Below are 14,183 nucleotides of genomic sequence, written 5' to 3'. Positions count from 1 at the left end.
ACAGTAGATACTAAATATTAAACGATATTGTGCAGCACGCAAGATAGACAGCGCACAATGTGCTTTGAGGCAGCAGCCAAGAAAGGTGTAGTCCGCGTCTGTGAACACCTGTGTGCACACCTGTGTGGATCAGCATGCTTGTATTCCAAAGGTTTCTCCATGTAACGATCTGCTAGGGAGTGTGGGGAGCCATAGCCCCGCCCCTCAGGGCATGAAGCAGGTATGGAGGAGATCCAGGCCCCAGATATCCAGAGGCCCCAGAGTACAAGGACCCGAGGAGGACCACCAAAAGGGGGGGAACCGTGCCACCCTCCTGGGAAGAGCTGAGTAGAGCCCCAAACGAGAGGTCACCCAGCAGCTACGGAGCAGAGGCCAGAGGGGGTTGCAGTGGCGTGTCCGCGGGCTCTGCCGGCAGCCAGCTGTGCCAGAGAGGACCGAGCTTCAGGCCCAGAGGCCAGAGGTCTGAGGGCATCCCACCCCCCGGAAGGGGCCCAGCCGGGCCACAGGCGCCCGGCCCCACCAATAGGCCACCAGGAGTGAGCCGGTACATACATGAGCGCCCAGCCCCGGACGCCAAGGACCACCAACACACCAACGTCTGAGGGCATCAGCCACCGGCAGGGAGTGTGGTGAGGGGAGATAGGCCTCCGTACTTTAGAGGGCCTGAGATGTACCCAGAGAGGTTGAGTCTAAGACCCAACCTGACATATAGACACAGACGAACAGGCACACGCGGACACAGACGTGCATTCCCACCCCATATGCACCACCAAATACTCGGCGCTCACCCAACGTGTAGACAGACACAAATAGACACTGCACAGACAGTCGCACTCCCCAAACATACTCTATATCCCAGGTCCAGGTACCCCCGCCCTCAGAGGGGCAAGCCGCACCTAGACCCAGGAGATGTAACCCTTCTCTCTGGGGTGGAGGCAAGCGGACCACCTCCTTATCTGCAGTAGCAGGGAGGCCCTGCATCCCAGACCCCAGTCTGACGGCAAGCATTGACAGAAAAACAGAATTGTCTAATGTGTTATTTTCACTCGTTTTGCCTTTTTAGTGCCACCAACAATGATTGTCATGGAAGGAAAAGCAGCTGGGGTTCAAAAGTACATCAAAGGTAACAACATGCTTGAGGAGACATGAGTTTGACTCAGTTGTGTCTCCGAGGAAAGCATCATCACTGACTGCTCTCCTGGCCCTATGTTTTTTTCTTTTTTGTAAATAAAATGGAGGAGTCTGGGAGGGCGTGTTTGACAGTGTACAGAGTCACATCTTTTTTTTTTAGCACAAACCTCTGGCTGAACACCAGACACATATATGTATATTTTTGGAGCTCAATATTACAACATATGAGTACTCAAATGCTCTATTAATTTTCTGTCGTCACTTCTTTCCAGTGGAAAAATTGTACAGGGTTGTGCTGCTGGGAAAAGCAGCCTAGCAAACACCATGGAGAAGACGTGCTCCAGGTTAACAACACTGAATGTCAAACTGAGTCCAAATCTCTCCATGGAAGACGGATAACCTTGGTCAACACTCCTGATTTCGCTGGCTCAGGTAGATCAGAGGAGGAGCTGAAGCCTGAAATACTCCCACATGGAAAAGATATATATAAATCTTATAAAGTTTTTATCTGTCTTGTATGAAACATGTATGAAAAGCATACAAGAGTGAAAACACCTATAAGCTGAAGCCTGAAATACTGAGGTGTATCACTGAGTGCACTCCAGGGCCTCATGCTTTTCTCATTGTGCTCAAAGCGGAGAAATCCACAGAGCAGCAGCAGCAGCAGAAGGCTGTTATTGAGAAAATAAACCAGTATTTCTCAGAGGAAGTTTTCAAATATGCTGCAGTTGTCTTTACTCAGGATGGCCCAGACTCAGATAAAATGGAGGTAAAAGAGTTCATAGCTCAGAATGAATATCTGAGTGACCTGGTGAAGAAGTGCAAGAGCCGATACCACATAATTAATAAATACAACCGACAGGGTGACAGTAGCCAGTTTAAAGTGGTAGACCTGCTAAACACAATAAACCAGGTAGTTAAAGAAAACAAGGGAGTGTGCTACACTAACAAGATGTTGCCACAAGTAGACATCTGTAATAAGGCTAACAGCAGTGTCTCTAAGAATTAAATGATCAAACTTGCAGGCACTGCAGCAGAATCCATGGCAAAGGCTTTCTCTGGGTCAGCTGTTGTAGTTTTAACACCAGGATCAACAAATGCAATAGAGAAAGATGGCACTGCAACGGATGAAAAAGAGGAAATGGAGATGGAAAGAAGAAAAAGAAGAAAACAAGAAGAAAAAACAACTGGAAAATCAAATGAACTAGAACAAGATGAAGGACCAAATAAAACACTAGAAGAAAAGGAACCTCAAGAAAAGACGGAAGGAAAAGTGGAAGATAAACCACAAAAAGAGTGCAAGAGAAAACAAACTATTAGGAGGTGGAGCATCTGTAGGTGGTGGAGCATCTGCAGGAGGTGGTGTAGCTGCTGGAGCGTTATCAACAGCTATAGGAGGTGGTGTAACTGCTGGAGCATTATCAACAGCTATAGGAGGTGGTGTAACTGCTGGAGCATTATCAACAGCTATAGGAGGTGGTGTAACTGATGGAGCATTATCAACAGCTATAGGAGGTGGTGTAACTGCTGGAGCATTATCAACAGCTATAGGAGGTGGTGTAACTGATGGAGCATTATCAACAGCTATAGGAGGTGGTGTAACTGCTGGAGCATTATCAACAGCTATAGGAGTACCAGCAGCCGTAGAAAGTTTGGCAGCAGCAACAGGAGCAGGTGCAAGTGCTGGTACAGCAGGTGCTGGAGGCACAGCAGCAGGATATGTGGCAGCAGCAGCAGCTGTAGTCACTGGAGGAGCAGTAGGCGTAGCATGGCTAATACAAAAAATAAGAGATGTGATACAGTTGATAAAACAACATCTTGGAGTGGTATTACTGGTGCTTGTTTTCTACTCGTTGCTTCTGTCATGGTTTTTTCTCAAAGCACCATTGCTTGGACCCTCCTCTTATCATTTTTGTTCCTGTTGCTTGTTATTATTCTTGTTATCATATAATCACACCATAAAAAAGGGCTATGTCCAATATGGCACATGAATCAGAAACACAGAATCTGTGATACAACATCACAGGTTTTAAAATTCCTTGTTTCAAAAATGAGATTTTATAAAACTACCCAAATTATCAGTTGTTTTCATGCTGCTCAGTAAGAGAATTTTTTCTTTTTTTTCTTTTTTTTCTGTTTTGTAAGCTAAAGAAATTAATTCTTTGTTTAACAAATAACTTTTAATAAAGTGAAAATCTTTTTAAAGTCGACTTGGTTTGTACTCTGGTATTTCTACCAAATCACAAAACCTGTTCCTCTAGATAAATTAAGCTACTTCCTACTTTTAAATAACTATATTTCTTCAATAAGAACATCAAGTAGAATATTTCTATATTATGTGTTATCCAAAAATAAATGAATAAATTGTCTTTGATATTTTGGGGTGCATTTTCCCCCTTGCTGACATGCTTACTGAAAGGTTGTGTTGAGTGCTTAAAGAAGGCAACTGGACCACTGTAGGTTCACGAAGATGCTTTTCCTCTCGTCCAAGAGGCTAAAACAACTGACAGTGTCACAGGTATTTAACTCTTACAGTGGGTGTCTCTTTAGAGGTGGTCCTAGTGTCACTGACACATTATTAATCATATGGAAGGGAAAGGTGTAGATATTCAAAGACAATGAGAGAAGTAGTTGACAGGGATGAGGGTAAACACAAGACACTATAAAACAACTGTCAAAATAAAAAAGGAAATGAGCACCATAACTAAAAAGAAAAACACAAACATAAGAATTAACCTAGCCTCAGTGAGTCGACACAAGATGATGACAGAACAAGTTGATCTCTAAAACTAAATAAAAAAATGAAAACTCCAAAATGCCCCAACAAAAAAAATAGACCCTGGATAAGTATAAGATAATCCCTTTATTCCACTGCCACATAAACATAACACTGATTTCACTTTTTTTTCAAGGTTTCTACAAATCTTTGGATAAGGATAAAATGAGTCATCCTAATTCATCAAAATTCTGTGCATCTCTTAGAAAACAAGACAAAAAGTAAATGAAAAGCGTAATGCCTTCACTTTGACATTGTGCTGCATTCCTGTGTATGTTACTGTTTATTCACCAGATCTAAGTGTGTCTAACAGAAGAAAATATAGTCTCTCTCGATTAATTGTACCTGTATGATGAACAAAATGTTTTTGTGTATCAGGAAATGATAAAGAAAAATCATCTTGTCATTAGCAAATTCTAAATATATTCAATAAATCCTCAGATGAACAACATTCAGTTTAGATTTTAAATGTCGATTTAACTGTTCACCTATTAGATTTTTACACCCATTTTCAGATGTTCAAAAGTGTTTCCTTGTTTTCAGTAATTCCCCCAGTTATAGATGCAATAACTAAGCAAAACAAGGAAGAGGGAAAAAAAACAGGGTGTGTGAACTAGAAAGTCATGAGGAAATATGTCGGACAGAAGTCAGAATGCTTGAAATACCTGTGAGCAAGTTTGCATGCTTGCCAACAGGTGTGTTTTTCTTGTCTAACAAGTCTAATAAGTATAATTAGACATAGACATTTTTGTCTATGTGGACCACCACCATTTTCCCCCCAATACTCAGTTGAAGTGCAGACTTTCCAATGTAATTCAATTCAATGGGTTTTCATTTTTTAAATTATTATTATTAACAGTTTAATTACAGTGATTCTTAAACACAATGGCCCTTCACATGGCAACAGTGAAGCACTGAAACATTCTTTCCTCTGGGTTGAGCTGTGTAATTATGGTTTCCTACTGTATCGAACAAAGTACAGCACAGCAAAAGCACATTTGCTGGAAAGCAATGTAATTCTCTATGATGTGATATAAATTTGAAATACAGGCAGTGGGTACATATAGTACACATGTGCAGTGCAGGCAGGGAGCAGCAACCTTCCGATTACAAGATGAACTGGCAACTCTTGAGCCACGATCGCCACGATCAATGATGCTGCTTACTCTGTGAAAGAGTAAACAGTCCAGCATGAAAACTAAAAATTTTTTAGATAGAATCTTGTGATGCTTTACTGCAAACACCTGCAATTGTTGCTTGTTCTGCCCTGTATTTGATAACTGAACATCAACCACTCTACAGGAGCATACAGGGGCAACCCGTTCCAGGTTGAGGAACTACTCAAAACAAGGAGGGAGGAAAAGAAACTTGGTGTGAATTAGATAGTCATCAGAAAATATGTTAGAGACAGAAGTTGGTCATCAGTTTAGAATAATTAAAATATTTGTGAGCAAGTTTGCATGTTTGCTGTGGCTGTTCTAATAATTATACAGCTGCAGCAGAAAAAGCAAAAACAATAACAACAAGTATAAAGGTGTTTGACAAGGCAAGAGCTCAGCTTGGCTCTAAAACACATTATTTTCTATTTCTTGGCCCTTTTTATTTCATGCCATCCACTCAACCTAGTCATCAGCGTAGCACATACTGCTTGTTCTATGGAAGGGCAAAAAGTCTCATATTTTCACATGTTGTTTTAGTGTAATACTGAGGACTGCAATTTTTAAAATCCTGTTTATGATCTGTACATATGACTTTTGACAATAAAGCTGACTTTGAACTTTGAAAAATACTCAAACTAGCATAATTTTAGGTGTAAGGACTGTTAAGAAGTCCAGAAACCACAGGCATCACCAAATGCTGCATTTGTTGTCTTGAAATACATTTACTGTCTTTACTGCAAATACTTTCAGTTTCTGCTTGTTCTGGATTGTCTTTAATACCCGAACAACAATCCCTCTCCAGGAGTAGACAGGAGCAACTACTCAAAACAAGGAAGAAGGAAAAAGCAAAATGCAAATGAAGTATTGCACTGTGGTCAGGGAAAATACCAGAGACATAACTCAGATATCATGTTTGGTGACTTCTAGTAGCACCCGTTGCAATACAGTTTAAAAGTCTATTAGGAACTTCACAACTTGTTTAAGTATGTGTTCTGTTTCTCATCTTCCTCATGCTTTTCTGTCCCCATCATTCTGCTGCAGGTTATTATTGGTCTTGTGTATCCAAAGAATCGGGCCAGTTCCCATTCCTGACGCATAACATACTGACGATTTGTCGCATGGGAACACGAAAGGTAACCTTCTACTCCCCTATAATACGAACCGGATCGTGAATGAAATCCAATAGAATGATGCTCCTGGCAGTAACACATCTCTCTGCATAAAAAATAAAAATGTGTATCATATAGGTGTTATTTTGGTCCTTTACACGTCACACATAGTTTCGATCAAAACAACTTTTTCTGGGCTGACCTGATGTGTGTGTGTGTGTGTTACATAGTTCTGCTTTTTCTCCCTGTACTGGTTTCCTGTATTTTATTAACATGCCTGTGTAGCTCTGCACTAAACTTCCTGTTCTTCAGTCTGACTGAGCACTTGGTTTATGAGTCAAAGCTGGCCTTGCTTTACACTTTACACTTATTTATAATCCAAACCACTGGGTTTTTTATATATTTGTACTGTTTTACAGAAACAAACAAGTAGCACCCGGTGATTCAGAACCCACTAAAACTATGACGTTTTTATTACAACATGCTGATGTCTGACCTTTGAACTATTACCTTAAAGCATGAAATCTTTGGCCTCTATGAGGTGTAAAAGCTTCAGATTTTAAGATATATTCATGCAGTGTGAGATTTTGCGAAGAGTTATGGTGTCATTGTGATGTCACAGGGTGTTGTTTTGAAACAAAGTATGTTGCACAGCTCTCTCTCTATGTCCTTTCATATGCGTAATTATTTATTTAATAAAAACTAAGTGAAAATGCAGAAAACTATATCCTTACTGCTTCCATATGAATTACAGTTAGGATTTTTTTTCTTTTCTTAATGTTGCTTTGTATTCCCACTATAGTACATTTTAAATGATGTGAAATTGAAGTGCGTAGTTCCGACTTTAATTCAAGGACTTTTGGATAAACTGTTTAGTAATTAAAGTGATATTTCTATACAAAAGGTCGTGTCACATACAATACAATTACGGCACTGCTGAGCACTGAAAGACAATCATTTCTTGGTCGAACAAAGTGTAGGACAGCACAATCACACCAACCAGGGAGCATTCACACATGGCATGGTTTGATACATTTGAACTGTACACAAAATATGTGTATGGTATTAGTAAGGTATGGTATTAGCAGGACACACACAGTAAAGACCATGAGAGGCCACAAAAATGATGTGCAGTGCATTTTGGGCCTAATAGTCGGGGCAGTACACACATCTTTTTTCTTTCTATGTGAAAGGGTAGAAACAGTAACCTATTTTAAGATACTCAAAATTAAATACACAAACTAAAATTATTTTAATACAATGATTTACCATCACAGCCACCTTCAGTTTACTTAATGATGGCAGCTTCAGTTCCTCCTTTGTTATTTGTTGTTGGGTTTTTTGTATTAAAAAAGTGAAAGCATCCTCTTTCTGAGCATTCGGCACAAACCAGTTCTGGGTAGAGGAAGTACTCAGAACAAGGAAGGAGGAAGAAAAAGAAAGAATGAAAAAGATGCTTAAGGTTTTAGAGTTTGTTGATCTGTGGAATTCAAGAATGTGTCAGCACAATGTCAATGACGAAAGCCATCAGTTTCAGAAACTCTTATTATTCACAAGTGCAAAACTAAATATAAAAAAGATAAATAAAACAAAGCTCTAAATCTTAGACTCCACAGGAGTCATTTACCATTTATGCGTTTAATTACAAAAAAGGTATGGCTTGTTTGTTCTCTAAAAAGAACATGGAAGCTAAAAAAAAAACCCCACAAGACCTCTGGAATAATGTTCTTTGGACATAAAAAAAGAATGAGGTGGAGGTGTTAGGTGTGCAATGTTTGACAAAATCCAAACCCAGCAGAACAACTTAAACACCTCACAGCACGACACAGTGTTGGATTGGTGAAGAGTTGGGCTTATTTTTGCAAGCACGAGAAATTTTAACTTAGCAGTTATTGAGTTGACTGTAAACTCCTCTGTATGTCAAAGCACTGGAGAGTAAAGTTTGTGATACCATCTGTCCAACAGTTAAAATTTGATAGAAACAGAGTCATGCAACAGGAAGATGAAGCACAAATGAATAGCTGGAAAAGAAAAAAAAATCAAGGTTCTGTCATAGTCAAAGTCGAGGCCTCAGCTGGACTTAAATGATCTATCAGGACTTCAACCCTGTGCATAAACCATTCATGACAAAATCTGTAATTTCAATTAGTAGATTACATGTACATTTTCCAAATAATTTTATTACATAAGTGAATGTAAAACATTACTGTAAACAACCACAGCAGACCTAACGACATTTTACTGCTTTCAGCATACTTTTATTTACACTTTGCTCACGGTTGGTATACACACACACACAGCTGCAGCTCTCCCGCTGCCAGCTCAACATACCAACAACAACACCCACCACAGGCAAGAACAGCTTTTTATGCCGGCGAGGCATGATAGCAGATGCCAAGCAGGTGCGTCCATCTCACTTGAAGTTTGCGTTTTAGTAGGTAAAGGTGAATGCTTGGACATGAATTGAGCTGTGGTTTGGGGAAGGCCTCGCAGGGGACTGGCGACAGCTCCTGGCCCTGACAGATCCCCATGCACTAAATAGAAGTGAAGACATTAAAGAATTGAAAACAAGGAGGGAGGGAGGGTGGGGCATGAAATGAGAACAGCTTGCAGAACTGGTGGAACCTATATAGATGACAACCGGAAGGAGCGTCTTTAGAGGCGTGGTCCCGCTCCTGAAATTCCGATAGATAATCTCCAATTATTTTCTGTCTTCACTTCCTTTCAGTGGAAAAAATGTACAGGATTGTCCTGCTGGGAGACAGTGAAGCTGGGAAAAGGAGCCTAGCAAACACCATGTTTGGAGAAGATGCATTTATAGTTCACACTGAATGCCAAACAGAGTCCAAATCTCTCCATGGAAGAAGGATTACCCTGATTAACACTCAATTCAATTCAATTCAATTCAGTTTTATTTATATGGCACCAAATCACAACAACAGTCACTGCAGAGACTGCAGCGTGTTGTGCGCTCTGCTGAGAAGGTGATTGGCTGCAGACTCCCATCTCTGCAGGACCTGTACACCTCCAGGACATTGCGGCGTGCAGCTCGGATCTCAGCTGACCCTTCTCACCCTGGACACAGTCTGTTTGACCTGCTCCCCTCAGGCAGGAGGCTCCGGTCCATTCGCACCAGAACCTCGCCATAAGAACAGTTTCTTCCCCTCTGCTGTTGGACACATGAACAATAACCATATGACTGTCCCCTCCACTAACACATGACCCTACGCTGTGTCACTGCACCATTCCATGTTTGGCACTGATCACCACCTGCACTCATGTATATATCTTTCCACGTAGCACTCTTATTCTTATTCTCATGTATATATCTCATGTATATCTCATGCACATATCTTTCTACGTAGCACTTTTAATTCTTATTCCTACTTTTATTTTTTCATGTCTATTTAAGTGCTATTTATGACACTATGTTTGCACTGAAGCACCGCAGCAATTTCCTAATGTTGTAAACCTGCTCAACATTTGGCAATAAACCCCTTTCTGATTCTGATTCTGATTCTGATTCAAGGTGCTTTATATTGTACAGTAGACCCTACAATAATAGATACAGAGAAAAACCCAACAATCATATGACCCCTACGAGCAAGCACTTTGGCAACAGTGGGAAGGAAAAACTCCCTTTTAACTGGAAGAAACCTTTGGCCCAGGTAGATCAGAGGACGAGCTGAAGGCTGAAATAATGAGGTGGATCACTAAGTGCACACCAGGGTCTCATGCTTTTCTCACTGTGCTCAAAGTGGAGAACAGCAGCAGCAGGCTGTCACTGAGAAAATAAACCAGTATTTCTCAGAGAAAGTGTTTAAATATGCAGCTCGGACACAAAGCATTTCAATAAATGTTGTACCCTGTATAATTGTGTATGTGACAAATAAAGGTTGTTTGTTTTTTGTTTTTTTGTTGTTACAGTTGTCTTAATTCAAGATTCCCCAGACTCAGAGGAAATGAAGATCAAAGAGTTTATAGATCAGAATAAATATCTTATGAGGAAGTGCAAAAGCCGATACCAAATCTTTAATAAATACACTCGACAAGGTGACAACATCAGTAGCCAGTCCCAGGTTGCACAGCTAACACAATCCGGTTGTTAAGTCTGATGTCAGTAGCTGTGTCTGGGCCTAAACTCCGCTGCAGGTCCATATATCAAACGATCACTATGGCATTACTGAGAGTTGAAAAACTGTCTAAAGTCTTTCATCTTTAATAAAATGATCAGCGTTCTGCTCTACCAGGTGTAACAATTGAGTTTAACATCCAGGCATCCATGAAAACGGTACCTACCACGGGTCACATGTATATTGTAAAAAGTGATCAGGTGTTACGAAAGCTGAGATTTCTGATGCTCTTTTTGTAAAAGGAACTTGCCAATAAACTTTAAGAAGGTCAAGCTTACTCACATAAGCAGCAGATCTGACGCTGTCAATACAGTCCTCAATACGGGGCAGTGGGAAAGAATCAGGTACTGTTACTGCATTTAACTTGCGGAAATCTGTGCAAAAGGGAGGTGTTCCATCTGATTTTGGCGTAACCAGGCACAGAGAGCTCCATGGACTATAGCTTGGGATAGCCAATCCATGCTTCAGAAGGTAGTCTGCTTCTTTGTTTATCATTTCCCTTTTTGCCATATTCACACGGTAAGCATGCTGCTTAATAGGCACTGCATTCCCAACATCAATGTTGTGCTCTATTACAGTAGTACGTGAAGGCTAGTCCCCAAAGAGTTTTAAATGAATGTTGACAAGGCTTTCAATATCTAACTGTTGCTCATGGGTCAAGTGAGAAAGATATGTAGACAACTGGGACAGTACCTCAGAATTAAGCATTCTGGCATTCTGGTAGCTGGCATCACGAAGTTTGAGCCCATCTTCATCTAAACTCGACCTCAGTCCTGAGGAAGAGTTCAACAAGAGAGTGTTAGGATGCCTGGGTCGTTGACCCAGGGTTTTTGAGTTTATTATATTATTTATCATTTCTAGTCTTTGGTTTCTTTGTTAGAGTTCTGTCTTATGGTTTATGTCTCTGTGTAATCCTTAGTTGCTGTCTCCCCTGTCTGCTATATCCCCGTGTCCAGTCAGTGTCTGTGTCTGCCCTGGTCCCACGTCTATGTTCCCTCTGTTGTATTGCCTGCCCGTGAGTCTGTGTCTGTAAGTTCAGTCTGTGTTATGTTTCCTGTTTTACTTTGAAAGTCCGTGTCTCATGTAAATGCGTCTGGTATTGCTTCCTTTGTCTCGTTAGGCCTGATTTGCCCCAGCTGTGTCTTCCTCCTGTTGCCCATTCCCTGATTGCTCCTCTATGTATTTAAGCCCTGTGTTTCAGTTTGTTGGTGTTGTGTAGTGATGGGCAGATGAAGCTCCATGAAGCAGTTCATCCAATTGGTTCACCCCAGCGCAAAGCTTCATTTGCTCTAGTAGGACATCTGCTGGATGTAAAAATATTAGTTGGCATGAATTTGAAGAGTGTGGCCTTTTGCACACAGCCTGTAAATGTCAACAACAAAAGGAGTGTGTAAAGCATATATATTGTAGTGATGGCAGTATACTGTGTATATTTTATAGTGGCAGTATGGAAAATGATTATTTGGAAATGCTTAAAATGGAAATGATCATTTACTGTGAGGTGAGGTGTGGCTGGGGTGTGGACAGTGGTTGTGCTTTTGTAACGTTGAGGTATGGACAGCTACACACTGAGGCTTTGAGCCTCAGTCCTGCCTGTTCACATTTTATTCTGTAAAAACTAAATTTTCACTGCTTGTATGACCTTTTTAGTGGGGAGAACATAGCTAGGATTTAATGATTTAACAAATCTTTTAAATCCTTTGTCCTCCACAATGCTAAATGGCTGGGAGTCCTCAATCACCATGCTAACCAGGTCTTCATCTATTGGAGATTGTTTTCCTGAGGAAAGACAACAACAACAAAGCACAAATATAAATATCACACACGTCACTTATTGCATTGTATAATATTATATAATTTAGTAACATTACGGCATGCTATATTATCATGGCATTTGATGGCTCACCTGGTCTTGCTCCACAATCAGTGTTCCCCCTATTCTCATGCAAAGCTCTGTAGTGCCTAAGCATGGATGAGGTGTTGTTGTTATATCCCAGCTCCCTGGCACATAGCAAACACTTCACCTTGTACAAAAGTAAAAGCTGCTTAACATAAGTTTTATTGTACCATCAGTATTATGAAAATACATCTTCTGCAGAAATTTACATACCTTGTTGGGAGGAATAAAATCAAAATGTTCCCACACAGGGGAGGACATCCTCCTCTTCTTAGCTGGCTCCATTCTCTCCTGACTTTCTCTCCTCACTCTCATAAACCTCCAAACCGTCTCCAAACTCTCACTAACAAGTCTCCATCAAACACCCACATTTTGAATGAAGTCTGAGGGGTTTATATCGCTGTCATATCTTGCGGCAAAGTTCGAACCACTTCATGAACCAGTCACGTGGTACAGCCGGGAAGCGAGGCTTCGGACGTCATCATTTTCAGCTCGTCCCATAAATGAAGCAAGCCTCGATACGTGCATCACAGAAACGCCCCCTCCATTACTCGACACACGCTTCGAAGCCTCGATACAGAACGTCAGATCACTAGTGTCGTGATCTACTCTTATCTACTCTCACTTACAGTATGCTGTGTGTTTTGGTTTTCCTGCCTGCGTTAATGTTTGTTACTTTGAGTTCAGCATTAAAGCTATTTTTTGAGTTCACGTCTGTCTCCGGAGTCTGCACTTTGGGTCCTTTTCCTGCCTGCACACAGCTGTCACATGACAGAGAGTTTCTGGAGATGAGATTTGCTCTGATGGAGATGGCACAGACTTATCTGCGGGACCACAGAGAGGATCAGCTCTAGAATGATAAGATTTGAGCATATTGAGATGGCGCAAGCGTGTTTTACGCTTCCTGTCTGGTGTTTTAATCACATAGTCAGTGTCATTTACTTTCTTATCCACCTGGTATGGTCCACAGAAACGGGCAGATAGTGCAGAGCTAGCAGTTGGTAGAAAAACCAAAACCTTGTCACCTGGATTGAAAGATCGAGGAACAGCTTTCTTATCATACCAACTCTTCATCTTCCCCTGAGCAGAGGAGAGGGTTTCTGCAGCTGCCAACCTGGACTTAGGGAGGCGCTCTCTGAATTGTGAAACATAATCCAGAACATTAGTTTTCATCACATGGTCTGTTGACAAGAACTGTTCTTTCAACAACTTCAAAGGTCCCCGAACAGAATCACCAAACACTAGTTCATTTGGGCTAAACCCAAGGGATTCTTGCTTAGCTTCGCGTATGGCAAACACCATCAGGGGTACTCCCTCATCCCACTCTTTTCCAGTATCCAAGCAGTATTTCTGCAACGTTGCCTTGAGTGTCTGATGCCAGTGATCTAATGCTCCTTGAGACTCAAGATGGTATGCACTTGACACAACATGCTTAATCCCAAGAGTCTGCATGACGTGCTTGAAAAGTTTAGACAGAAAGTTAGTTCCTTGGTCTGTCTGGACTACTTTCGGTGCACCAAAAGTAGTGAAAAACTTTGTCAAAACTTTAATCACCAAAGGTGCAGTTATTCTTCTGAGTGGGACAGCTTCTGGAAAACGAGTCGAAGTGCACATTGCAGTCAGTAAAAACTGATTACCATTCGTTGTCTTGGGCAATGGACCAACACAGTCCACAATGACACGTTCAAAAGGTTCACCAAGTACTGGTATAGGATGAAGAGGAGCTATAGGAACTGTCTGGTTTGGCTATCCTGCAATCTGATATACAACCAGGGGCGGAGCCCGGGTTGTTTTGTCAGAAGCCCGGGGTCTTTTGGAGTGTAAATTTTTCATAGTTAGATGCCTGGCTGACAACTGTATAAAACAAAAAGTACACACAATATTCGAAGCACATAGTGCACACGGTGCGTGAATCCCCCCTGATATTGGTATGATCCGAGCTCAGGCACTAAGCGACTGAGCGAGAGGGCGGGGCAG

At 41.3% G+C, this 14,183-nt stretch overlaps 1 protein-coding gene and 1 pseudogene across 1 annotated transcript; both read left to right on the top strand.

Moving 5' to 3' along the window:
• Positions 1–1,232: 1,232 nt before the first annotated feature.
• Positions 1,233–2,140, top strand: LOC113014148 (GTPase IMAP family member 4-like). Its single transcript, XM_026155476.1, has 3 exons — positions 1,233–1,250; positions 1,404–1,578; positions 1,692–2,140. Exons 1-3 carry the CDS (start codon positions 1,233–1,235, stop codon positions 2,138–2,140), a joined length of 642 nt encoding a protein of 213 aa, XP_026011261.1.
• Positions 2,141–4,540: 2,400 nt separating this feature from the next.
• Positions 4,541–10,285, top strand: LOC113014141 (GTPase IMAP family member 4-like; annotated as a pseudogene).
• Positions 10,286–14,183: the final 3,898 nt, after the last annotated feature.

This window comes from Astatotilapia calliptera, chromosome 3 (assembly GCF_900246225.1).
Source record: "Astatotilapia calliptera chromosome 3, fAstCal1.2, whole genome shotgun sequence".
NCBI classification, from domain to species: Eukaryota; Metazoa; Chordata; class Actinopteri; order Cichliformes; family Cichlidae; genus Astatotilapia; species Astatotilapia calliptera.
The sequence above is the reverse complement of the archived record's forward strand: the minus strand, read 5'-3'. Positions and strand labels throughout refer to the sequence as shown.